The sequence below is a fragment of the Pelmatolapia mariae genome, linkage group LG16_19 (assembly GCF_036321145.2).
Source record: "Pelmatolapia mariae isolate MD_Pm_ZW linkage group LG16_19, Pm_UMD_F_2, whole genome shotgun sequence".
In the NCBI taxonomy this organism is placed as follows: Eukaryota; Metazoa; Chordata; class Actinopteri; order Cichliformes; family Cichlidae; genus Pelmatolapia; species Pelmatolapia mariae.
In genome coordinates this window covers 11,786,606-11,812,724 of record NC_086241.1, presented here as the reverse complement: position 1 = coordinate 11,812,724, position 26,119 = coordinate 11,786,606, and the positions used below count along the sequence as shown (strand labels likewise).

Genomic DNA, 26,119 nt, shown 5'->3' with positions numbered 1-26,119 from the left:
ATGATCATGACCGTGCCATTGCCGATGACCGATAGCATTGCTGCAGGGCAGCAGAGGAAGTTAAACTGCACAATTATGGTAGCACCGTTCATGACACACAAAGTGTGGCCCAAATGTAAAAGGCGCAGAGATGAGAGCTGACCATAATTAGACAGATATCAGCTGAACAGCTAAAACTGTATTAATTCATCACATTTTCTGGCTTGTTACTTTTTTAAATTAGACCTATAGTATAGCTGTTCTACAGTTCTGTTTTTTTTTTGTTTGCTTGTTTGTTTAGGTGTTAAATATTTCATCTGTCTTCCCTTTGGTCTTCACCATGCGCTGCATACAAACAGTGGAGAAAAAAAAAGTTAACAAGATAAGCGAGCATCTGCAAATGAAAGTCACATAATGGGGTTATTTAAAAATCCATCCAGCAGTCAAAAGTATCTTCTTCTGTTTTCTCTCACTTGATGCTGATGATGGATTAGTGTAGCTGCTCCACGCTCATTAACTTCAAAGCATACAGAATTCTGGGTGTAAACTTGTGTTTGCATGCCCCTGCATGCCCAGACATGTCTTTTTTTACAAATATTGCTTATACAGTGGCTTGCAAAAGTATTCGGCCCCCTTGAACTTTTCCACATTTTGTCACATTACAGCCGCAAACATGAATCAATTTTATTGGAATTCCACATGAAAGACCAATACAAAGTGGTGTACACGTGAGAAGTGGAACGAAAATCATACATGATTCCAAACATTTTTTACAAATAAATAACTGCAAAGTGGGGTGTGCGTAATTATTCAGCCCCCTTTGGTCTGAGTGCAGTCAGTTGCCCATAGACATTGCCTGATGAGTGCTAATGACTAAATAGAGTGCACCTGTGTGTAATCTAATGTCAGTACAAATACAGCTGCTCTGTGACGGCCTCAGAGGTTGTCTAAGAGAATACTGGGAGCAACAACACCATGAAGTCCAAAGAACACACCACACAGGTCAGGGATAAAGTTATTGAGAAATTTAAAGCAGGCTTAGGCTACAAAAAGATTTCCCAAGCCTTGAACATCCCACGGAGCACTGTTCAAGCGATCATTCAGAAATGGAAGGAGTATGGCACAACTGTAAACCTACCAAGACAAGGCCGTCCACCTAAACTCACAGGCCGAACAAGGAGAGCGCTGATCAGAAATGCAGCTAAGAGGCCCATGGTGACTCTGGACGAGCTGCAGAGATCTACAGCTCAGGTGGGGGAATCTGTCCATAGGACAACTATTAGTCGTGCACTGCACAAAGTTGGCCTTTATGGAAGAGTGGCAAGAAGAAAGCCATTGTTAACAGAAAACCATAAGACGTCCTGTTTGCAGTTTGCCACAAGCCATGTGGGGGACACAGCAAACATGTGGAAGAAGGTGCTCTGGTCAGATGAGACCAAAATGGAACTTTTTGGGCAAAATGCAAAACGCTATGTGTGGCAGAAAACTAACACTGCACATCACTCTGAACACACCATCCCCACTGTCAAATATGGTGGTGGCAGCATCATGCTCTGGGGGTGCTTCTCTTCAGCAGGGACAGGGAAGCTGGTCAGAGTTGATGGGAAGATGGATGGAGCCAAATACAGGGCAATCTTAGAAGAAAACCTCTTGGAGTCTGCAAAAGACTTGAGACTGGGGCGGAGGTTCACCTTCCAGCAGGACAACGACCCTAAACATAAAGCCAGGGCAACAATGGAATGGTTTAAAACAAAACATATCCATGTGTTAGAATGGCCCAGTCAAAGTCCAGATCTAAATCCAATCGAGAATCTGTGGCAAGATATGAAAACTGCTGTTCACAAACGCTGTCCATCTAATCTGACTGAGCTGGAGCTGTTTTGCAAAGAAGAATGGGCAAGAATTTCAGTCTCTAGCTGTGCAAGCTGGTAGAGACATACCCTAAAAGACTGGCAGCTGTAATTGCAGCAAAAGGTGGTTCTACAAAGTATTGACTCAGGGGGCTGAATAATTACGCACACCCCACTTTGCAGTTATTTATTTGTAAAAAATGTTTGGAATCATGTATGATTTTCATTCCACTTCTCACGTGTACACCACTTTGTATTGGTCTTTCACGTGGAATTCCAATAAGATTGATTCATGTTTGCGGCTGTAATGTGACAAAATGTGGAAAAGTTCAAGGGGGCCGAATACTTTTGCAAGCCACTGTATGTGGAGGTGCTATTTGAAGTTTATTATGAACCTTATAATAATGATATTGACTGCATGCACCAATTGGTAAATGAAATAAAATTCACGTTGAGTTATGAGCTATTGCGCTTACTTCGATCATTGTTGATCCACGACATCGTCGCTCATCAGCACAACCCTATCACGCAGCACAGTTGCAGACAGGCAGGTACGCAGCCCCTCCCCTTGCTAGCAGGTAAGGTAGCTGACCTTCAGAATGATGAACAACACTTTGAGGGATTTGGAGAGGTCACTGATGCTCCAGTTTATACATCACGGAAGCATTAAATAGCACATGATAACATTTGTCATTTAACTAAGGTGTTTACTGCCTAGCAGCTATATATATAATAAAACAATAATGTTAATGGCACAGCCCAGTGCATCTGTAACATTAATAAACAGTGTTAGTTTAGTAGGATAACAAAATAATTTGTGTTGAAAAGCAGAGGCACCACTGTTACTGTATTTGTGCACAACTCTGAGTATTGATCTGAGTATTTGAGTATTGAGTATTTTCATGGGTGTTAATTCTGAGTTTGAAGTTCTAACTTGCAGTACATGCAGTACACAGCAAAAATGTACATTGCTGAAAGTAAATTGAGTTAACTGACTGTGGTGGGGCGTGGCCTTCGGTGCCGTGCAGGGAGGGGGGACGCACCTGCACGGCATCCTTAATCACGCCCGCCCAGTTAAAAACACGGGGACTCAGGTGTGTTGTGGTGTGGTGTGTTGTGGTGTGATGTAAATAAAATGGCTCAAAACACTGATCCCTGGACCCGCCGTGCCTTAATCACACCACACTGACTTCTTGGAGGAATTTAATTTTCAATGACGAATCCAAACTGTTAAAGTTAAAGAAAGTATAAGTGACTGAAACTTCTTCCACAGTAGTGTTACACCTTTAGCTTTAACACATTATGTTTGATTTCACGTGCCAGTCAAGATGTGTTCAATCATTTTGACTTTTACTTTAGCTTCCCTGTATGCATGCGCATACAAGCAGTGCAGTGCATATACATGTATGCACATATGTAAAAGCTAAGCTGAAATGCAGACTCAAAACTCTGATGTGGTCAGTGGATGTTATGTTAGTTGTACATTTTTTTACTGATGTTTCAGACCTGTTTTTACCATTTAGATATTTAAATGACTGACTTTTAGAAACTTCTTGTGTGCAACTGTATTTAGAGTTGAAAAGTTTGAATCATGTTTATTCTGCCCTCGCACTTAACTAGGCAGACAGACAACCATCATCCCATGTAGAAAAACCACACGGTTGTTCCTTTCTGGCGGATTTATTTGATTGGACGCATAGCATGGCTTTGTTGAAATACATGAACGGATGAATGGTAAAACTGTAAACAAACACAAAATATCACGTGTGAGCTGACATAAGCAAACACTCTTACAATTGGAAGATGCTAAGATCTGTTACTATGCAAAGCAAAGCAGAACGAAACAAGCTAACAAGCTAACGTTAGCGGTTAGCTAGCGCTAATTAGCGTCTAGGCTAATGACTAATAAATAACATCATTGAGTGAACTTACTCTGTCAAAATATCACAAACAACTCACGGCAGTTAGTGCTAAACATTCACTCGTAAAACACAACATTACTGCCAACTTACAGACTGTGCTGGCTTAAGAGGCAGCATAGGCAGGCACAGGAGTAGCAAACCGTCCTTCTCCCGTTAGACAGGAAGTAATGAGAAGTAGCACTTCCGGGAGGATGTCAAAATAAAATGAACAGTGTGCCAGAAACAAATAAACACTGCGTGAACTTATATAAGATTACATAACATGAGGGGCGACTCATAAGGAGCCAGAACACTCCCCGCCTGACATCAGTAAGATGTCACACTTGGACCCAAACTAAACTTGTTGCACAGCATCTGATACAAGAAGAACAACGTCCATGACTGGCCTAAAATAAACTTTTGCTTTACCATCTTTCACCACCTTGACTTCTACCTTCATTTAAAAAACCATTCAACTGCTGGCTTCGCGAGAGGCCGAACAGGAAGCTGGTGGCGTTCTCCATGCTCCCGCTCCGGTGCAAGTGGTGGGAGCAGTTGGTTGGAGCAGCGGGTGGCTTAGCGAAGCCGCTGGAGGCAGATGACACTGCTGGCTGCGGGCTGCCTGTCTCCTCCTTATCAGGGCTCTGCTCAGGTGAAACCTCCTTCACCGGAGAGAACTGGCAGGGTTTACCTGTTGCCTTTTGAAGGATGGCGGCTTGTAGAAGTCATTGCTGTCCCCCGACCCACTGTGAGGCACGAAAACTCGATGGGTGGCGCCCCCACCAGGCTCACCATATGACTTGATGTCCAAAGAGAAGGAGCGTTTCAACCGCATGCTGCCTTCTGAGCCGTCGGCGAGCTGCAGGCCACTCAGAGCCTGAGCCAGCAGGCACTCCTCGGGGGCATTGGCTAAAACGCACGGCAGGGTCAAAGGTTCCAGCAGTGTCATGCCAGGCGTTGGGACCGCATCTTCCGGCTGAGCACAGGCCTCGCTGCTGGGCTCCGGAGGATGGGGACACTTGGGTTTGGCGTCCGTACCAGGAGGACTTTTTATCTTCTTCTCAAAATCCAGCAGCTGACCCAGGAAGTTAAAGTTGGGCGAGATGGTCAGCCGCTTTTTCTTCACAAACCTGTACACCTCGTCCAGTGATATGTCCATCCTCTTCATGATGTAGGCGATGGCGATGGTGGCTGAGCGGGAGATTCCTGCCGGGCGGTGGACAAGGACTCGGGCGTTGGAGGCTTTGACCTTCTCTATGAACTCCACCAAGCGATCCAGCCACGGCAGGATCTTCTCACAGAACGAATTGTTGACGGGGACTCGGAGGAAGTGGGAGTCTGGGATCAAGTCCGGTTTGGGGCAGGTGTTGCTGGCGTTCAGGACGTAAGCAATGTCGTTCTGCTGCATCAGGTCCTTGTTGAGGACGTCCCTCTGGCAGCCCAGGTACAGGTGAGGCAGAATGCGCGTCGGCCCAATGTTGGTGACGGGCAGGCAGGGTTGAGAGATGCAGGAAGGAACCAGGGTGGACTTCCCCTCACAGGGACCAGGAAAAAGGTGAGAGAACTCGGAGAACCCACCTGAGAGCAGGTGTACAGAGGGGAAGCTCCTCTCCATCTCAGGGCGTTTATTTAATGTGCGGCGCAATGACTCTAAGCGGCTGAGTGCTTGGTTTCTGTTGTTTGGGAGGCGGGTTCTCGGTGTACGGAAAGGAAGTGGAGCTGTCCAGCTATTTGCATCGTCTTGGTAAAAGTCTCTTTCCATAATTTCCAGAAAGGCTTGGTCCTCATAGGAAGGGGCCAGCTCATCATCCTTTTCACTTTGCTGGAATATGTGTTTCCCTACTTGACATGAACTGTGAGTGTCCCAGGGTTTGTTGTGTGACTGTGGCTGCTCTTTGACATGAAAACTGTTCTGACAGGGTGTTAGGAGACTTGGACGCCCGTTCTCTAGAACACTCGTTCTGTATGTGCCTATGATGGCTGGCTTATGGGCTCCTCCTAGGCATACATCCCCTACAATAACCCACCCAAGTGCAAGTCTCTGGGCAAATGGAGCATTGACTGGTCCGTTTACTCGTTCATACACTTTGTGCACTTGTATTATGTCTCGGCCTAACAGCAACATAATCTCGGCCTCAGGGTCTAGGGGCTGCATATGACCTGCTAGGTGTTTGAGGTGCGGATGGGCTAGAGCAATCTCTTGCGTTGGGATTTCATTTTTATTGTCTGGGAGTGAGTCACACTCGAGCAAAGAAGGCAGAGGAGAGCTGAACTGGCCATCAACGGACTGTATAAAGAGGTTCTCAGCTAAGCAGCCATTTGTGGTGGAAACCCCTGTACATGTCTTAAGTGTATATGGCGCTAGGTTGCTCATTGGGATGCCAAAGGTGTCGAAAAGATTTGACTTCGCTAATGACCGATTGCTCTGGTCATCTATGATAGCGTAAACCTTGACTTTTTTGTCTGGATGCCTCTTTGGATAAATGTAGGCTTGACATATTTTTGAGCAGGAACGCCCCCCACCTAAGTCCCCACAAACTTGAGTGCATGCTGAGCTAGTCTCCAAGTCTAGGCTACTCTCCCCGCCATGCTCCTCCCTGTCCTGGTCTGGGGCAATGTTTTGAGCTTTTGTGTTTTGTGTCCATGGAGCTGGACCTGCATGCAGCGCTGCAACATGTTTGTTGCTGTTGCACTCTAGGCAAGTAATCTCTTCCTTACAGTCTTTAGCTTGGTGAGCTGAGGAATCGCAGCACCTAAAACAGATGTTGTGTTCTCTGAGGTATGCCTTACGCTCATCTAGTGTCTTTTCTCTGAAACCTCTACACTTCTTTAATGGGTGTGGTTTCTTGTGGATGGGACACAGTTTGTTTGTGAACTCACTCGTGCTTCCTAAGCTTGGTTTGTGAGTTTTGTTTACCTCTGTTTTGTGGACGGCAACAGGCGGTCTTGACTTGACAAATCTTGTATAGTGGTTGTCGTGAGTTGTTGGATAGGACGTGGGACCTGATACAATAGACTTAAAACTGGGGTCATTTCTCATTTTCGCTTCATCTTGTATGAAGCGACAGAAGAATGAGAATGGAGGGAAATATACATTATGTCTCTGCTTGTATTTAGTCCCCTCTGACATCCACCTGTCTTGAAGATTTGTTGGCAACTTATCAACTATCGGGGCAATGCCACGTGATGTGTCCAAATACACTAGCCCAAGTAAAGAGCCGTCTGATTTGGCTGCATCAATTTCAGAAAGTAGGTCGCCAAGTTCTCTGAGATTCTGGGGGTCTTTGTTTGACACTCTAGGAAAGCGTTCAAGTCTGTCAAGGAGCGACTTCTCAATAGCCTCAGAAGTGCCATAACATTCTTCTAGCCGTATCCAAACTCGACGTAGGCCCTCTGCTGGATTGTTGAGATGGACAGAGCGTATACGTTTGGCATGCTTAGACGACTCTTCTCCAAGCCACCGGGAGAGCAAATCTAACTGTTCGCTAGGCTTTAAGCTTAACCCTTCAATAGCGTTACAGAAAGAAGCTCTCCATGCCCAGTAGTCCTCTGCTCTGTCTGTAAACTTTGTCAGACCATCTGCCACCAATTCTCTTTTTGCCAGAAACTTAGCGAGATTAGCAAAGTCACTGTTCCCGTTGTTGAATTGCGTTGGCTGGAAAGGTGGAGTGTAAGGGGAAAAGCTCGTAGGTTGAGCTGTAGTACTTACATACCTTTGGCCACATTTTCCTTGGGTATCAGCAGCTGTTGTCAGATGGCTGCCAATCTCATCTTTGATGTCCTGTTGATTTACCTGCGGGATGTATTGAGGTGAAGTGGCTGGATCAGGAATTGGACTGATGTCACATTGTTTTATGGGCGTAAAGTGTTTAGGGTCCGGCAAGTCTTCTCTGCGATGCTCTGGTGAAGAATATCCAAGATAACTCTGCAGTCTGTATGACTGGGTTGAAGCTGGAAGCTGGCGTAGAGCGTGAGAGTTCAGCGCTGGTTGTGAGTTCTCTTGACTTGATTCCCCATATTGTTTTTCTGACACACGAGATGACCACTTTTCCCCGCTTACCTCCTCTGCTATTGCTGCTTCAAATACATTGGCTTCAGCAAGCGCAGCTTCTGCTTCCTTTTCTTCTTTTAGTGCTTCTAATGTAGCACTTAACTCTGCTTGCCTCATTTTCACCTCAATCTCCCGTCGTGTAAACTCTGCTCTGGCGCGTGCTGCTTCGGCCTTTGCCCGTGCTTCGACTGCTGCTTTGGCGAGTGAGCTGCGGGATCTGGATGTTGATCCAGAGCAGGTGGACCGGACCTCGAGCTGCTCCTCCTCTGCTGACAGCATAGTCACGTCTGGGTCAGATGTCTGGTAGACTGTGCCTCCTGAAGTAGCCGTTTCGCTAGTCTTTTTACTATTCTGCCCTCGCACTTAACTAGGCAGACAGACAACCATCATCCCATGTAGAAAAACCACACGGTTGTTCCTTTCTGGCGGATTTATTTGATTGGACGCATAGCATGGCTTTGTTGAAATACATGAACGGATGAATGGTAAAACTGTAAACAAACACAAAATATCACGTGTGAGCTGACATAAGCAAACACTCTTACAATTGGAAGATGCTAAGATCTGTTACTATGCAAAGCAAAGCAGAACGAAACAAGCTAACAAGCTAACGTTAGCGGTTAGCTAGCGCTAATTAGCGTCTAGGCTAATGACTAATAAATAACATCATTGAGTGAACTTACTCTGTCAAAATATCACAAACAACTCACGGCAGTTAGTGCTAAACATTCACTCGTAAAACACAACATTACTGCCAACTTACAGACTGTGCTGGCTTAAGAGGCAGCATAGGCAGGCACAGGAGTAGCAAACCGTCCTTCTCCCGTTAGACAGGAAGTAATGAGAAGTAGCACTTCCGGGAGGATGTCAAAATAAAATGAACAGTGTGCCAGAAACAAATAAACACTGCGTGAACTTATATAAGATTACATAACATGAGGGGCGACTCATAAGGAGCCAGAACAATGTTTTTTTTTGTAACTTGACATGTAATTTGACATGTCTTTCAAAGTTAGATTTATGAGACTTGCAGATATCCAAGTTATCAGAACTTCTTTGCAGTCAAATCGTGTGTGTATTTTTCTTTTGATTTCTCTGGCTCAAGCACATAAATATCTGCGATGCAGATAACTGAGACAGCCGCTGCGCATAGTTTGGGAGTGAAGTAAATTCAGCAAAACAAACTAAACAAAGCGTTTTATCTCAAGACACAATCCAGTAAGCCCATTTGAATCTTTTTTTTTCCTTCCTCTGCCCTCTCAGTTTCCCCCACTGAGCTATTTGGCAGTTTTGCTATGTCCCCCATGTAATTAGTCATAGTTTTTCATATGAGTATCTGGAAATCTGTTTGTAATAAGACAGATTTTATGTTAGTCTGAGTGAGTCAGACTCACTTGCTCCGACTGTGCCATACTCCTCTTATTTCTTACGGAATTTGAAAGTGAGATGTAAACACATACATACTGTAGTAGATTCACTGATTTATATGAACATAACCCTAGTATTACGACAACTCATTTATTGTATAGCACTCATAGTAAGAATTTTCTTCCATGAAGCTGTCCAAGTAGGCAAATAATGCATTGTGAAATATATATATTTTTGTCTTTTTGCCTTTTTGTGAATTGTCTTCCTTATGAAAGAAAAAGGAAAAACTTTGGGAAATTTAAGGAAGAATAAACACCAAATCCAGCTATAAATGGGTGATTTTTCACAACCCTGCTCCAATTCTCAAAGAGAAAGACATAACAGCAAAGAAGTAAAATGACCATATAGTTGGATTTAAAGTTCATGTTACATGTTCTGTGTACTATACTTAGCATATGACTTTGCTGTTAAATGTAATTCAATTTAATGCCAGTCTACTGACTGATGTTAATATTGCTTTTCATCTGTTATGCTGCTGCACTTTTCCTTTCTTTGTGTTCTTTCCTTTCAATCTGCCTTTTTATACTATACTAATCTTTTTTTTGTTTGTTTTTTATACTAATAAGCATTCTCTCCTTCTGTAAATCCAGTGACCTCCCTCTCGATCTCACCTCATCTCCTTCTGTCTACCAGGACCTCCTTCAGCTCCCCGGAACGTAATCTCTTCCATCAATGAGACTTCTGTTATCCTGGAATGGAGCTGGCCTGAGGACACCGGAGGGCGCAGGGATATCACCTTCACTGTCCTCTGCAAACGTTGCCGTGCTGTTGCTGCTAATGGCAGCAGCAGTGGGACCCAGCGCTGTGAACCTTGCCGGAGCAATGTTCGCTTTCTGCCAAGAGCCATGGGACTGCACAACACCACAGTGACAGTTGGCGACTTGTTAGCCCACACTAACTACACATTTGAGATTGAAGCACAGAACGGTGTGTCATCGCTGGCGCCAAAGATGAGACAGTACGCTGCCGTCACCATCACCACCAACCAAGCTGGTGAGATGTCATGATGTATGGGTGGCTAGCTAAAGATATGAGCTGAGATGATTGACTATACACAATCACAGCAATCATTTTGAATCATTTTGGATATTGATTGAAAGTTGTCTGCATATAATCAATAAAAAAAGATAGATCACTGATGTAAAAACATAGGCCCATTCTCCAACGACAAAGAAAAAATAGCCTCTGGCAGATCTTAGGTTAAGGAGGTTGGTCATCTCCTGCTGGTTGCAAGATTTTGCTTATCTCTATTTTTAGCTGGTCTGAGGACTGGGAACTATGGAGTGGCTGATTCATGCATGAAGAAAAGTGCATTTAATACAAGTGTATTATATATGTAATAACAAGTACTGTGTGTAAATTAAAAAAATAGCTACCATGTTGATAACATACACGAGCTTCTCCCCCTCCTCCCCCTGTGCTTCTGAATATTCTCATAACATAATACCCTAGCCTATGGTTTATATACCTCAAACATATGTACTACAACCATCAACCCTGGACATTTACAAGGCGATCCCAGGCCGCTATTCTCTTGTTTAACGACCAGGATCGAATGTCCTCCTCCTTTTCCAAAATATAACTCCTCCTTTTAACATACTCTCTTAACGTGAGGATGGGCTCCTAAAACTCCCATCAATCTTTTTATACAAATATCTCTCCACACATCCAGTTCTTACAAGAAAAAGACGGCAAAGGAAAGCAGTGCCGTGAAATTCCAAGGGTAAAATAAATCTAGCTGCAGCAGAAAGTGCCAAACCTCAGAAATCCATGACTCTAGCAAGGAATGCGCAAAGGTCCCAGTCTAGTTCATCAGCTTATTTTCTTCTTTTTGCCATTCCTTCAGTGTTCCCCTACACATTTTGCCTTTGTGTTTGGAAGCTCAGCATTTTTTTTCTCAAGCAGTGTGGTTCCCTACATCCCCCCCACCACCCTACCGACCTCCTTACTTCTACCTGTCATGTCCCAAACCAACCCCACACCCAGTTTTCTAATGTGTTCCTCTATTTTTCTGTATGGCTCTTCTTCTAAACCTTGAAGGTTGATTTAGCACCTGGAAGGGTGGTTTTTTTTTTTTTTTACAGACCAAACAGATGTGAATTTCTCTCATAAGCTGTCATACAGCAAGGTCAGACTCCATCACATCGATGATGATAGGCAGATGGCAAGAGCTATGAATTTAAACAGAGTCAGAGTAGAGATGCCTTCAAGCAAAATGCAATGAAACCTTTAGTACTTCAAGCCTTTTGCTTGTTTTAAAAGTTATATGCAAATATCGAGTCTTGGTGCCTCTGCTTTATGAATGAAAGAGACGCTTTCTCTCATATGTTACAGGGTGTACTGATTATTCTTAGTATCAGTATCAGTAATGTAGTCCCCTTGGAATTCACATGCCTGTAAATCAGGAAAGCTGTGTGGAGAAAAATGAAAATCAAGTAATGTAAAATGTTAAATATTATAACAACAGATCCAAAATTGTAAAAACAGCCTCACACCTGTGGGTACGCTCAACGGGAAATACCATGAGGGTTGGATTGTATTGGATAACTGATTCAGATCTTGCTACTTGCAGCAGTCTTTGTGAAATGTCGTGTTGGGCTGACTTGGTGACAGGCTGATTTTCTTGTGATAGAAAACATGCATGTACTACAGCATGTAGTTTAAGCTTCAGAGAGTTCCAGGAGGGAGACTCAAAAGAGGCACTGCATAGAGTAAACAGTGTACTTATGGAAACTTTTAAACTAGACACACAAATACAAACGCAGGAGCTTTGGTATATATAAATCACATACCATATAAAGAGTCTGCTGTGTGTGTGCCTTTTAAGTGACAAAATAGGGATAAGCGTTAAATGTAGATTTTAAGTGTCTTTCTGGGTGCTCGTATGTTTAAGTGCACATGCATCGAAAGTTCAGATTAAAGCAAAATTAAAAATACAAATTTGGATAAAAAGATAAAAAATAAGCACATTTTTAGTAAGCATTATAATGTAAGTGTGTGGTTAGTTAGTGGGATTCTCTCTGCAATCTGAATATATATTAGATTTGAAGAGGGCTTATCAACACTAAGAGGTCTGTGTGTGCACAGAATATCAAAAGCCATCTTAGTGCCTAAGTGATAATCAGATGAAATGAAACTCATCTTTACTTACCATTTATCAGTGTGCTCACATAGATGCAAGCAGATTTACACACCGAGAAGGACAACATACACACCTCAGTACTATACCCTCTGTCCCGGCTATACACACTTACAATCCCCTCTCTCTTTAACAAATATCTCAGCCTGCAGCTGCACACTCTCCATCAGCCCTCAGAGTTTACAAGGATTAAGTATGTCAGTGCACTTGCCCCACCCGTCTATATACTTTCCCTCGAATAAACACACATACTTACACACCAGCACACACGTATAGATGCCAAAGCTGTTAAAAGCTGGATTAAGTGTTTCCCTGGAAGGAGCAGTGTGTCCTGGTTGTGCTGTCAAGGTGCTGTCAGACAGTTCTCCTCCTCTCGCCTCCTTTGCCCTCCACTTATTTCATAACTATGCTAAGAACAGAGTAACTGTGATTCAGATGCAGAGTAATCTCTAGTTGCATATCTCTAGTGATATGATAATATGGTTGGTGATGATGGCCTTTAAATAATGAGAAAGTAAAGGCAAAGTTGTATATTTTCTCTCATTTGGGCAATGATTTTTGCCATTGAATAGCATCTTGTTTAATTTAATTTCCGATAATAATTACTTCTAACTGTGTGCCAGTGTTGTAGAGGTCACTGGTTCAACATCTGCAGCATGGCCCTCAAATTACAAGTGAATGACAAAGAAGGACAGTTTTTAACACCAGTACAGGCCTGGTATACTGTATCAGTTATGCCTCAGACAAAAAACAGAGTGACAGCAAATTAAGTGCTTAGCAGTAGACATGCCGAGGAAGATAGAAAGGGAAGCAAGGCAAAGGAAACAGAGGAGTAGAGGAACTTGAAGCTGCCTCTAAGCGACCCAGACACAGTAAATCATTACCACCATAAACCACAGAGCCAATAAAAAGCACAGCCTCACCCCACTATCAGAACCAGAGGGAGAGGAGAAGAGGAGGAGCAGGGGGTATAGAAACAGATTCTCCCCATCTGGATTCATTACAGGAGAAAAAATAACTTCCCGTGGAAATACACACGAGTAAATGTACACACACACTCAGACGCATTCTGCAGCCATATAATCACAATCAAGAAAGGCTTGAACATTTCAAAGACAAACATGTTTTTTCCTGTGGTCTAATAAAATTAAAAGTCGATGCCTCAGATGCCGAGCTGGCCCTGGAGCTGCCTGGCAATTAGAGAGCAGTAAAAAAGGGAAATGAGAAAGGGAGTGAAGAGAGAGACACAGAACGAGAGAGGGGTGCGAGTCTTGATAGAAGGAGAGATGTGCTGAATTACTAGATTGGGACCATGTGAACTCCCTGAGGCAAAGCGGTGCATGGGCGAAGGATTGGCGAGGAAGATTGGCGAGAGAGAAAGCGACTAACCAAAATGGATGAGGACAGCAGAGAGGAAATTGTTTATAGTGTTTTAAATATAAGTGATGGAGGACAAACTACTATACTCCGATCAGAAATAGCAGAAATTATCGTGCTTTTGCTTGTTTTTGGTAAACATGTAAATCTTACTGGTCCTAATCTTTACTTAAAATGACAAATATCGATACACATTTTGATAAATTTAAAACCAGTAGAAATTTCCGATATGTTGATCCAGTGCAGTTTCTTGTACATTACTTCACACGGTCTTGTTCCACTCACCACCCTGGGCCTTTGCCTTAGAACGCCACCCCACCAAGCAGCAAACTGAATTAGGCTAACAGGAACTATAGACAATTGCCAGGATTCAACACTGTGGACTGAACTTCCACTGAACCTTACACTAACGGAACTCACTCTCTGACTGTCTATGTCTCCTGCCCAGCTCCCTCTCCAGTAGCAGTGATCAAAAAGGAGAAGACAACTCGAAGCAGTGTCTCCCTGTCCTGGCAGGAGCCAGAAAGACCCAACGGTATCATCCTTGACTATGAGATCAAATACTACGAAAAGGTTGGTACAGCATATATCACTGTTAAAGTTTTCCTTGTGTGCATTTGCATCATAAAATGTGCCTCTCTAAGAGAAAAATATCTAACCCTAACTCATTTGGGGGAGTACACCTAAGATGGGAAGATTGTAAGCATTCTCTAAAGAAGAATGATGCTAAATTCAGAAGATAAAAGCATATGGCATGGTAATTCGTGAGCTGCTTGTGAATAGATTCTAGTATTTTATTATTTCAATCCAGCTGTGTCTCCAATTTAGGCATCAAAGAGAAATAAATACCCCGAAAACTGGTCACTTGAATTTCCTGAAAATATTTCTCACCAGGGGTATAGACTGAAAAGGTTTACTTACATTTCCACCTTTTTAGGCCCATGTAGTATATCCATCAGTCTTTCTCTAACATTTGGAAGCACATGCAGGACTTATTCTCTGGCCTAGTAGACTGAATTTCTGTGAAAATAATAAAATTTAACTCAACTCTAACCCTTATAGTCTTTGTAAATGTTATTCAAACTAATGCAAGTTGTAGTGCTGATTTTCTTTGACCCTTTTTCTAATATTTGTGCTAACCTAAGCTAATTGCTAAGTTGATGCTATTTCCTGTGTGTTTTCATACGCGCACTATTCCAAAAAAAAAAATATGTACTAAATATTTGGAGTTTTGGGTTTTCAGGTACAATTTAAGTTAATATAAATTGAAATGAAATGAAAATGTAGTTGTTGTTATGTTGTGCATAATGTTTTATTTTTACAATAAAAGAAATCTCTTCATCAGAAGACCTCCCTTTCCACCAAGTTTTCTTTTTCATGTGACAATTTTTACATTCTTGCTTGTCTTCCTTTCTTTTTGCTTCTCATCTCCTCTTTCTATCTATCCTTCCATCTCTCATGCTGTCCTCCTCTCTAGTCCACTCCTTAATGGAGACAAGTTTTATGGCAGACAGTAAATGCATCTGTGGGGTCCCTCATTCTTCTGTGAGGGAAATTAGTGCAGAACGAATTACACTGGCTTTCAGCACCAATGCTGGGCTATGGCTGACATTTGATGGTGAAATTAGCCGTGGATGCAAGTTTAATCACTCTGGCAGATTCAGTGTGTGTGTCTGTGTGTTTGTGTGTGTATATGTGTGCGTGTGTGCCCCAGATCAGTTTGCTTGAATGCCAACAGTGGCCCCTAATCTCTTGATTAGTAGGCTGACAGAAGCTGTTTCCTCTCTAAACTCTGGTCTCTGCTCAGCCATCCCTACCTAAGATGTTAAAACAAGGCCGGAAAACAGTGAGAGGAAAAGTTAATGAGTGATGCTGGGTCAGAGCTCACTGCAGGTCTTATTCTCAGCTGTGGTTTTCCAATTGCACACACATGCTCACTTATCACCAATGCACGCTCGTTCAAAAAGGACAGGAAAAATATGAGGGTGGAGCTAAAGTAAAGCATTTTGTAATAAAGCCTTCTGGGTATTTTGCTTGGTAACCGCATTATCTTTCAGGAAGTGCTGGAGACACAAACACGCATACCCACAAAGCAAGTTCCCATAGGATTCTCCTCACTAGACATACATACCCAGGGATTTTAAACCCCTGACAAAAGGCTCTTCCACGCAGAAGAGCAAACTTGGAGAACCATGGTAGATCCCAAGACGAATGCCAGACAGAGGCCTCTTCTTGTTGTAGGCACAGGGACACTGAGGGCAACTAGCATGCCAAGGATAAAGGCCACAGAAGGAGAAACACTGGAACACGAATTCCCCACACCAAGACCACACCATGACTCACTTATGAGACAGAAAGAGGCTTTTAGAGACACATGCACAGACACACAGATATAATTGCATATAGACATAAACAGGATGGTGAAACAGAACACAAAAACAGACTAAGATTAAAGAGATTAAAAGAGAGAGCTTTTACCAAGAAAGTGATGTTCAGGTTTACATCAACAGCCAGATTTTTTTTTCTTTTGCTGTGGTTTCCTGTCTGGATTTAAACAAGTTTAAAACAGACATTTGCAGTGAGAAGAATCCAGTAATCCAGTAGAAATTTACCAGTGACTCCAGCCTAGCATCTGTCACTGTAGAAACTGCAGTCATACCAAAATATGCCTAGCATATAGTGCATAGAGTAATCAATCCTCAGTGGACCAACATATTTGGGGGGGCTGAACCCACTGAAACCAAAAAGGAAAGTTATAAAATTACAGCCTTGTTGTTTTTGTTGGGTGATAAAATCAAATACTGTTTTATATAAACACTTCATAGTTTAATTTTGGACCATAACATATTTCACTGGTAAAATTTGGATAAACAGGAGTTCTCTACTGGGATGTTAATGTGAGGCAAAACAAAAATGTTATTTGTCACAAGTCATTTCATCTCATATTGTGGGCTACCGCTCTAAATCCTGTGATTATTGGCCTTCCTAATGCACCAAATTGCAGCATATTTTCTGCTAACTGATAAAAATGTGTATTTTCCAGACATCTGTGTAAACTTAATAGACCACGTCACTTCAGTTCTAGATGAAACCATGTGAAACTAAGGCACTAAGTAAAGTGTTAGCTGCTTGTTTAAAAATAATCATATTCCTTTGATATCCAGTATTCAAGAGATGTGAAATTTTATATAGCATAAGTGAAAAAAAAAAGCACTGGATACAAAAAAGTGTTTTATTGCAGAATGGCAGGAATAATAATAAAAAGAGAGATACTTTTTTTTAATCCCAAAAGTTGAGGTTACTGTGCTACAGCAACCAAACCTAAAAAAACAAACAAAATAAAAAAAACAGAGCTGTAAAAAATATCGCAAATATTGTGTCAACATAGAACTGTTCTGAAAAGTTAAAAAAAAAAAACATTAAAGAGAGACCTCAATAAATCACTATACATTGAGGAGCTTAAATCTAAAATGAATACTACCTGGGAAGGGTTATACCAGACAAACAAGCCAACTCATTATAATTAAATGAACCACAGCTAACCAGTTTTCTACCTCTGGCTTTGCTCACTTTGCTCTCGCTAGCACACTTGTAAAACTGATGGGTCAGAATGTCTGAATTGGAAGGGCTGCACATTTTATGTCCCATATTTGGGAATGGGGAGGTTTCGTAATAATCTTGGGAATTCCCAACTAGAAGGCTTCCCAGAAGAAGAGAGGTGTTTCATCTTTTGGAAATCCCATGGTAGCTCCATGCTCTCCGTGTCCGTTAAACAAGCTAAAGGGCAGACCGATAAGACGGTTCCTAGTGCACTTTGTGGAAATCGAATTTGTGCGAATACACTTTGCTAATTATTTTTGCGTGTTTTATCACTATAATCTAAAGAGCCGAGAGAGAACTCCAGGTCCAAATTAATTTAGGCTGTTTATTTAGTCTTAGACAAAAGGGATTTTTACTAAAACAATTCACAAGACTTCTGCTGTACATCACCCATTTTAGGATCTGTATGTTTTTGCCTCTGTGTCTTGTGTGTGTGTGTTTTAAGTTATAATTTACTGCAGCTTTGTTTATGTTATCAAAGCATAATTCAGCACTGAGACCATATTAAATCCTTACAGCATTCTGGTGTCCAACACACAAAAAAGTACATGGAGGCTCATGCAGAGAACAGAAAGTCCACAGTCACACACATACACACTCACACATACATACACATACACACACACACATATATGTATCTATCTATCTATCTATATATATATATATATATATATATATATATATATATATATATATATATATATATATACATATATATATATATATATATATATATATATATATATATGTATGTATGTATATATATATACACACACACACACACACACACAAAGATACTTGTGCCACACCTGTGTATGATTTTCAGGGGATGACATGCTGTCCTGAACAATGACAAGCTGTAAGAGATTTATAGCCGTGATGAAGCGTTGTTCCAGTGCAGGTCTGGTGTATCAGTTACTGCCTCACACACATGCCCGTTTTAAAAAGCTTTGTGCACCATAAAACTCTGATCTAGTCCATTAATAAGCATTAAGTTTCTTTTGGGGACTGAATTTTTACATGCCAGGGTCTTTGAAAAAAGAGAATATGACAGTGTCAGGAATTTTATAACATTGGGTACATTGCAAAACATGTAGCTCATTTTTAGGATTGCTGAAGTCATCCCTAATAGGTTGTCATTAATATTAACAAGTGGCCTTGTGCGGTTTTCCTCTTAATCCAAAGTTTGTTTTATACCAGAACTGGGTCAGCAATAATGTGCCTGCAGTCCTCTGTGGGCATGGACAAGTCTAGCAAATTTTACCCAGGACAGTTGAAGGCTATAAAATACAGAACCGTGTGCGTGTGTATTCTGTTATACAATGAGATCTTGTTTTGTACCTCTGTAAGATGTACTCAGTGTTAATTAATTTCATAGAGTGCTACTTTCTACCTTCCCACTTTTTCTTTGCCCTCTCTTTTCTTTCTGTTTGTTTTTTTTCTCTCTTTTTTCTTTTCCTTCCACATCTGGAAACAATCTGCTGAATACAGACCTGGTGTGTAAATCCTCTTGTTGTTTTATCAGTGGAGATCAGTAGGAGAGAAGTCATAAAACGTAAAGGGCATAATTTATCAGATTTGCAAGAATGCTATCAAACTGTCTGGGATGTTTACGCATTTGCATCAGTACAAAAACAGAGATACATGATATACTATGGAAAACTTTATATATATATATATACATTGTATTCATTATTAGTTCACACTACTGCATTTATAAATTACATAGTATTAAATCAGTATGTTAAATGAATATTTAATTCCTCAAAATGATTTGATTTCTCATCTGTCATCCTGTTTCTTTGTTCTCTTTTTTCTACAGGAGGAGCAGGAGACCAGCTACACAATCCTCCGTGCTCGAGGTTGTAATGTGACCCTGAATGGTTTGAAGCCCAACACTGCCTACTTGCTTCAAATCAGAGCCCGTACCGCAGCAGGATATGGAGCCAGCAGCCCCACTTTCCAGTTCGAGACCAGCCCTGACTGTAAGCTCAGTAGAGGTTAAAATGAAATTAAATTATATGATAGTCCATTAGCCTTTTACATACAATTTTTTATTTTGAATTGTGGGGTTATGAAACCTCTCTGGCAGGATGTGTGCATGTTAATTTTTTTTGTTAGGAGACTTTATGTCCAGTTGTGTAGCAGCTGTTTCAAACATGTTCGCTGACAAGAACAATTTTCTTTCCTTTCTTGCTGTTGGTGAAATTTAGATATTCATGCAGTAACTTTGGCAGAATTTCAGAAGTGAATTCAACCATCACATTTTTTATTGTAGCAAACATGCAAGTGCTTTGGAGAAAATGTGAAAATACTGCCCAAGATTTTTGCTTTACTTTGTCTCTGTTACACGCCTAAGTTGTTTCATTTAGCTGTTACTGTTCCATGGGATAAAAGCTGTGAAAGCACATTATTGTTTATATCAATTTTGCTGCCATATATGTGTAAGTGTCTCTAGAGTGAGCTGAATCACCTTTATCTGCTCTTGTGGGAACTAAATAGAATATCTTATTGAATCAAAGGTATATTTATTCTTGATGTGCATGCAGTACGTTGGAATAGGACTAGCAGGTAATTGAAGTTTGTGTTGTGATGTGCTGTAATGTTAACAAAACAAAGTTAGCACTGCTTATTAGTTGTTTCTTTCTGTCTTTCAGCAGCCTTCTCTATCTCAAGTGAAAGCAGCCAGGTTGTTTTGATTGCCATTTCTTCTGCCGTAGCCATCATCCTGCTCACTGTGCTTCTCTACGTCCTTATTAACAGGTCTGTCCACCAATCACTTGCCTGGATTCTCGCCTTGAGCATTGTCTCCTTTAGTCACGCCATCTGTACTCTCTCCTTTCAGCACTATGTGATCAGTTGATTCTGTGTGCACTTTTCAAAAATGTACTTTCAAAATCTTAGAAGAAACAACTTAAATAATGTGCCATAAAAGAGGGCAAATTAAAAAACACCAATTAATAACCAAAGGAACTTTTACCGCTGTGGTTTACAAGGTGTTTTAACCTTGTTGATGATTCCTTGTAATTGTGATGCTATCATTATTCATTAAATATTTGAGAACGTGTTCTAAATTTGTTCAAAGAAGTTCTTTTTAGAACAGCTTCGTCAGCTTTCTCAAGAAGTACACATTCTGATAGCCTGTATGGTCCTTTAAAGTCCAGATCTATACACACTTCAGTTGAAGTTGCTCTTGGCTTAGTTGCCACTCAATCAAAAAACATGAGCATCTTCAATAAATGGAATCTTTTCAGTGCGTTCATGCACAACACGGGTGTTTGAATGCCAATGTGAGCGCGGCTGAAGTTGGTGGTCAGCAGGTTTCGGAAAGAGTATAAATCCACATCACATTATAAGACTTACTGATACTCTTTTGGGTTATAAGAGCCAGAAGTATATACACACAGACATAAGTATGCACACATGGATCTTGGTAGCGTTTGGGCTGGGCTTGTGGGCGAATTTTTATTGGAGATGTGGCACTACTTCTGGTCTTTCTCTGTTTGCATTGGCAGGTTTTGTTGCCGGAGCAAATCCAAACATCCTGATGAAAAAAGACTGCATTTTGGCAATGGACACTGTAAGTACTGGACTTTGTTTATCTGAGAATTGGCTCTGTCTCTCCTTGCCGTACTTTACTAGTCACTGAATACAGATAGAACTAGCTAGTTACATAACAGATAATTTGAGGGATGTTATTTGAATATGCATGTCCTTCTGAGAACCTTTTGACCAATAGCGGTTGTTTTAGAGTAGATATGTCAAAGCTTGAAGTGGATTTCCCCTTTAAGTTTAGATATATCTTTGTTTTTTCATACGAGAAGACAATAATCAAACAAGACCATGTTATGACCATGTTTTTTAGCCCATTTAGAAACGAGTACTTGAGGCTTCATTTAAAAGGAGAACAAAATAACACTGTTTTCCAAACCAGCCAAATGAAGTGGCTAAATCTGCACTTTAGTTTCTACTTTCCAAATAAAAAAGTTTCTTGATATTATTTCTACTATTAGAGTCAGTACTAAATAAATAGTAATTTAAATTTCTTTTCATGCTACTTCCTCATCCCTTTATTCCTTGTTTCTTCTCTCTTTCTGTCTTTACGAGGTGTTATTTATTTGAAATAGTCCTACCTTTAAATTTGACCTAGGCCTCTAGAATTCCTCAGGTACTGAAGAGCATCTGCCCACTGCTTCATGAGTAGTTTTGGATGGGTCAAACCCAGAGCATAAATTTTAACACACAGGGACTACTAAAATACAGCTGTGTTACATATCTTCCCTTTGTTTTCAAGTTTATCATAAAATAAAACATATCTCTGAAACATAGTGTTTCTTAAACTTGATGTGTTATGAAGGGTATAATTCCTCTTTGTGTTATTGTTCCTCCATCAAATCTCAATAGGAGAGACTCTCTGGGGAAAGAGAAAAGAGGGAATTGTAAAAACAAAAAAACAAAAAAAAACCCTCTTTCCATTAAAACAGCTAAAAGTGTCTTCATATCCATTTGATAAGTGACTGTTGCTTTAATGCATAATATATTAAGTGAGAAAATCTCAGCCTTGCCTGCTCCTTGAGGGAAATTCTTCCCTAAAATTCAATCATTGAAATACTCAGGACTATATTGTCTTCATGGTTTTGGTTTCATTGTGCAGGGTTAGTTGGATCTTTTTGCCACCCTGTGTGTTTCCTAGACTCCTCTGAAAGTGCAATTTTACTGTAAGCTGTGCTATTTTGGAGTTTTTAACTAGTTGGTAACTAATGCAACTTTCCTGTGCTGCTGCAGTGCGTCTGCCAGGGATCAGAACCTATGTGGACCCCCACACATATGAGGACCCGAGCCAGGCTGTGCACGAATTTGCCAAGGAACTGGATGCCTCCTGCATTGCCATAGATAAAGTGGTGGGAGCAGGTGAGAATAGGCAAAGGAAAATGTATGGCCAGATGCTGCTGCTTATATAGATTCCATATAGGTTTGGCAACATTGCAAAAAATTCATGTCAATTCTAACATTTTCAAAACAATTATCAAAAATGAGCTTGGTGGGATATAAAAAAAAGGAAATCAAAAAAGTTTTTCCCACTTACGTATCACAGTTACTTCCTTTTACTTTTGCACTCTTTCATGCTCTATTTAAATGACAAAGACAAACCAAGTGCACAACCACTTTAAGGAAAAATGGAGTATATACAGAGCTCCTATACATCTATATTTTCATAGCAGTGAGCTAGTTATCTATGCGTCATGCTGCACAGCTGGGAATGAGAAAGCATTCTATGCCCCAGCTTGACATCTCTTCTTTCCAGCCCTCACCTAGGATGGAGGGAAAGGTGGTGAAATGAGAAAACCTTCAGTTGGTTCATGTCTCCTTTAACCCTTTCTTTCCTTCCTTTATTTTTTCTTTCCATTTTCCGTAGCTTATGCTCCAGTTCGTAACTCCCGATGTACAGTAATTGCAATAGTAATTGAAGCCTTGTCTCCTCTTTTCCTCTCCACTCATGTACTCCCTGATAACTTGAGCAGGAGTGCAGACGGGAGGGTAATGCATTATGATTCATGTCGAGTGCAGTCAGAATAGATGGAGACTAAAGCACACAGCACATAACAGCAGACTGGTCTCCAGAGTCCCACCAGCCCTTCACACTGTAAAACTGTCAGGACAGCCTGAGAGTCTATTACCTGAGTATACACTGGACTCACACTCTGCAGTGCTAACCACAATATATTTTTCATACATAGCAGACACAAAGCACAATGAATTTCACAGGGCTGCAATGATACATAGGAGATAACTGTTTATATATTAAAACCACATATAAGAAGCAAAATCAGCTGTTCTCTTTTAATATAATAAAAAATGTGGTACACGTTTGTGCACAGTTCATTGTGGCTGTCATTTTGATTTTACACAAGCATTAACTTCTTCAAATCTGCATGACCATTTGCAAGAAATGCACACAAACTAATGTCCATACTTCATTAAATATTATTAAATACATTCAATTTGATGTTTGAGGCATGAAAAGTGAAACAGCAGTGAAACATGATCTATCGAAAATGCAAATAGATGAAGAGTAGCTCCAATTTATCATCATTCTAAACCAGTATTAGCTGAGTAATACCTTAACCCATAGTCGATTTACAGCAGAAAAGTCTATACTGTACTATACATTTTTAATGTGTACAGTGCATAGCTGATTCAAAGTGTATTTATTTTAGTGTTCTTCCATAGTAACACAAAGAAGGGAGAGTGCAACTTTGAGAACATGTTCTGGACAATATAAATAAAATGACAAGTTGACAGGGTGATTACTTTTGAAAAGCAACTTAGTAGTTCAGAGCAGTTTAATTTTAGAAAGATGGACAGAAAATCCCTGAACGATTTTCAGATAAAAGCCAGAAACCTTATATGAGAAAACCATAAATTTGCAGATCCAAATGTGAGATGAGAGGAGAAGAAAGGGGACTTTGGCCTGCTCTTGCTAATCTATTTTAACTTCATAAAATGTGAACCGAACACCAGAGGTGAACATTAAAGCTCCAGCCATGATGTAAACATTTTTGTCCGTCAGCTTCAATGCACCCTGCCACCCATCTGTGTGATTTTTATAAAGCCACATAAGCACTCTGAACAATATACAACATACCTTCTCTTTCTCCATTCCTGCCTCAACTCCATCTGTCTTCATTAAACACGTTAAAGGGACTTTGATCCTCTTGCCAATCGGTGATTGTGTGTTAAAAGACATGAAACACATGCTCCACTCTGCTTACATGGGTTAGACTTTAACATCAAAGTGAGATACCTAGCTCTACTCATAACAGGAAAGGAACGAGTGTCCCTAATCAAGCTTTAATAGACGAAGATCTTCTTTCTCTGAGTGACCACATAAAAAGGTGCCTTGGCTTGACCTGCCTGTCCGCTGCTCAGGACCAGAGGTGCAAAGCAGAGAAGGAAAGAACAGGGATGGTCTGGGTATTTAGACAGGTTATAATTATTCAGGCTTAAGTCCTTCCAGACGCCATTGCTTCAAGTCCAGGATTTGACCCATGCTCTCTGATCCAGAGCAGCAATGGGATATGATTGTACTGGATGAAGAGTGAGATCTGCATATCTTAGTTCTGACATCACCATTCTTGAGCACACTCAGCATGCATGTACGTTATGTTCAAACACCCACTCACATTCAGTACACACACACATATATATACACACATATACACACATCCCTCATCTTCTGCAGTCCAGCCAAAACTCTGTCTCCAGGACTGCCTTTGAAGTGGCCAGCATACCTACAAAACTTACAGTACCTTCTGGATAGCTCCCCATTGCATGCACACACTTACAAGTAGTAACTGAAATTCATGCATCCCCTCACCAGCGAAGAATGCTAATTGAGCTCTCCCCGAGTGGATGTTAAGTCATTTTGTGTTTTAATTCGACATATAAATGAAGCTGAAAAGTTGTATTGCTGTCTATTCACTTTGTTATTTTGGCTATGGTTACACGCAATGCATTAATCAGGAAATGCTGTTTTTTGTCCAACATCAACCAAAGCATTTCCTGATTAATTGGAGTTAAGTTATTACAGATGGATATTTTAAGATCCTTCATGATCTGCAGCTTTGTCTGAATGAATCACTGACAGGCAGCTGTAAAAATCATATGTTGTAACACCTTAAACAACATCTGAACCCCTGTTGTACATCAGAGCAGTCAGGATTTTCTGCCTCATGCTATGCTAGATGCTGGGCTCTCAGTGGTGAAGCTGACCTAGCCGTAGGTTTAAGGAGTATCAGCATGCAACCTGTCTTTGTGGTTTTACTGCTGATCATGTACTCTGGTCCAAGAGAGCTAGTTAAGTTAGCCATATTCACTCCAAAATGCTTTTCATGGCGATGTCATAGACGTCATACAGAAAACTTGCCTTTATTTTATCTTTAGGTGAATTTGGAGAAGTCTGCAGTGGTCGCCTGAAGTTGCCCAGCAAAAAGGAGATCTGCGTGGCCATCAAAACTCTTAAAGGTGGATATACAGACAAACAGAGGCGGGACTTCCTTTCTGAGGCATCAATCATGGGACAGTTTGACCACCCTAACATCATCAGGCTGGAGGGGGTGGTAACACGCAGTAAGTTCCACGACAAACTGAAGAGAATTGAATTACCAGGTGCTATTTTGATAATTATATGTTATCCTGGTTCTTAGAGAATATTAATCTATGAAGCACTTACTTTTTCAGAAGCATGATGTTTCACAGAACACAACAATTTTTAGTCACATTCCATAAGAGAGCAGGCTTCTCCTGAGAGTCTTTTTACCGATTCCGGATTTGCAGTTGTCTTTGACAAATGGCTCGAAAGTGGCTGACACTTCTGTGAAAGAGCAAAGGAGTTTTATTGAGTTGCCGTGGTGTAAATCTCTGCAGATCAATGTGCTCTGATCAAAGCCTGTGTCCAAAGCAGGCATAAATCCATAAATCCATATCTCTGACTAGCTTCCCTCTGGGCCTCTTTATAAGACTATCATTAGCACACAGAAGGCCTCTTTAAAATGGAATGACTGCAGAAAAGGGAAATAATGAGTCTGAACTTTGTCGCAAAGAAACAGTCCTGGCCTCTATATTTCCCTGCGGCACTTGGCTTGTTAAGTAGTTCTGCCAGTATTGTTATTCTAAAGAGTAGAATAAAATACCAAGTGAACTTGCCTTCTCTTTATTATTCTGGATTTTAGGTTCTTCTGTTCCGTCTCATTTGTTCTTTGCTTCCTCGTCTCCACCTTGTCTTACATCAACT

General features: G+C 41.0%; 1 protein-coding gene and 1 pseudogene across 6 annotated transcripts in view; one reads left to right on the top strand and one right to left on the bottom strand.

Moving 5' to 3' along the window:
* The window catches only part of epha3 (eph receptor A3), a 97,398-nt gene that overhangs the window by 52,211 nt on the left and 19,068 nt on the right, over positions 1-26,119 (top strand). For 4 of the 6 annotated variants that reach the window (XM_063499589.1, XM_063499587.1, XM_063499593.1 and 1 more), the window contains exons 5-11: positions 9,843-10,202; positions 14,174-14,298; positions 19,148-19,310; positions 19,983-20,088; positions 20,841-20,905; positions 22,111-22,236; positions 25,270-25,455. In XM_063499589.1, the coding sequence (XP_063355659.1) occupies positions 9,843-10,202; positions 14,174-14,298; positions 19,148-19,310; positions 19,983-20,088; positions 20,841-20,905; positions 22,111-22,236; positions 25,270-25,455 (1,131 nt within the window). The remainder of the gene's footprint in view (positions 1-9,842; positions 10,203-14,173; positions 14,299-19,147; positions 19,311-19,982; positions 20,089-20,840; positions 20,906-22,110; positions 22,237-25,269; positions 25,456-26,119) is intronic. The other 2 variants (XM_063499588.1, XM_063499590.1) reach the window with 1 other exon arrangement.
* LOC134646316 (uncharacterized) lies at positions 3,432-8,060 on the bottom strand (annotated as a pseudogene).